The sequence below is a fragment of the Lucilia sericata genome, unplaced genomic scaffold (assembly GCF_015586225.1).
Source record: "Lucilia sericata isolate MDLA Ls3-8-SP2 unplaced genomic scaffold, ASM1558622v1 Contig007984F_arrow, whole genome shotgun sequence".
Taxonomy (NCBI): Eukaryota; Metazoa; Arthropoda; class Insecta; order Diptera; family Calliphoridae; genus Lucilia; species Lucilia sericata.
This window is the reverse complement of record NW_023998047.1, coordinates 11228-12837: the sequence shown is the minus strand read 5'-3', so window position 1 is coordinate 12837 and position 1610 is coordinate 11228. Positions and strand designations below refer to the sequence as shown.

General features: G+C 36.5%; 1 protein-coding gene across 1 annotated transcript; it reads right to left on the bottom strand.

Annotated features, from left to right (window-relative positions):
* Nucleotides 1-198: 198 nt before the first annotated feature.
* LOC119615804 (homeobox protein B-H2-like) lies at nt 199-1327 on the bottom strand (the record flags this gene model as incomplete). Its single annotated transcript, XM_037971788.1, has 1 exon — nt 199-1327. A coding segment is annotated over exon 1 (742 nt), but the record flags the coding sequence as incomplete, so codon positions are not given.
* Nucleotides 1328-1610: the final 283 nt, after the last annotated feature.

Sequence of the window (1610 nt, the reverse complement as noted above, 5' to 3'; positions counted from 1 at the left end):
TCAATAAAATTTCAATATTTTTCAAAAAATATTCGTCCCATTGTTTTTTTTATTAGGAAAAACCTTGGCAAAGTTATAAAATATCATCAGCAGCTTTTCCAATTACTTCTATCAAACCAATAGATCGGAAACTGCAGCTTCTCTATGCTTTAATTTGTTAATAGATAAAGTGGTAAAACAATTCCTCTACACACTTACCACAATCACTGTCACTATCTTCTACGGTACTGGCCTGATCACCACTTATACTACTGCCGCCACCACCGCCGACGGCATTACCACTTCCCATTCCTTGGCCATTTAAATCTCTTGCATCACGCGAATACATGGAGGGAGGCGGTGAACGCGAACGATCATCATGATCAAGATCTTGTCCAACATGATTACGATACGTATGATGATTTTCCATTTCACGCAAACGTTCACGTTCATCACGTTGCAGGGCAGCATAATGAGCTGCAGCAGCGGCATTGAAACCATTATGAGCGGAAGGAAATCCCATTAAGGCCGTTGGTGGTAAATGAGCCAAAGGATGATGAGGCGGTAGATGAGGATGTGTAGTGGCTGATGCCGTTGAAGCTGGCGGTGGAGGGGGCAAATGTTGTGGATGTTGTGCATTGGCATTTTGGGGCGGTGAGGCGGGTGGTGAAGCTGCAGCTGAGGCAGCAGCTACTGCTGCATGTTGTTGATGTCTTTGTTGCAGCAAATGCTGCTGTTGAGCTATGTAATGTTGTAAAGCGGCATGTTGTTGTTGCTGGTTAAGTTGTGTTTGTGGCTGTTGGGAATGATTTGATTGATGGGCAGCCAAAATATCCGTTATCATAAAGCGGGAACGCGATACTTGTAAAGCGGATAAAGACTCGCTCGTTACTCTAGAGTTGGGTAAAGCTACAGAGGGATTTGTAGCTGAGGTGGACATTTCTGGAGGCATAGTTGTCATTGGGGGTTTTGAAAGATTTGAATTTTTATTAGTTATCGATTTTTTTAATATTTGCAATTTTTAAGTAAAAAATTTAAGAAAATCTTTAAGATTTTTTTTGTATGTTAATTTTTGACACTTTTTTCAAGTTTTTCTCTATTTTTAAGCAAAAACACTTGGCACTTGTTTGTTTTTCTTTTTGTTGTAATATTTTAATAATTTTCTTAAGTTAAAATCAACGTTTAATTGTGAAAACACTTTAATTTTATTTATTTTTATTCTTATTTTTAACACTAATTTGTTTTTCTTTTCCTGTTTGTGTTAACTTATCATTCGTTTATTCATTCATGCGTTTTGTTTTTAAACTACAGGTAGAAAAAAAATCATAAAATTCACGTCTTGGCTTAAATGCTGTTCGAACGATACTGACTACCAGGTGCTTTAGCCAACTCAAACAAACAATCGAAATGTGCCTCTTTTGGCTGTAAGTTAGTGGAAGTTGAAAAAACCAGTAATTTGTGGCGCCAGTTACTTTTTATCATTTAATATTTCCACATAGATATAAAACTCATACACACAGATACTTTTAATTAATAAGTAAGTGTGTGTGTGTTTGTGGATTTACTACTTTAATATCTTCCTTCCCTCTCTTACTCTCTTTATATGAATTATAACTGTTTTTTTAAACTCC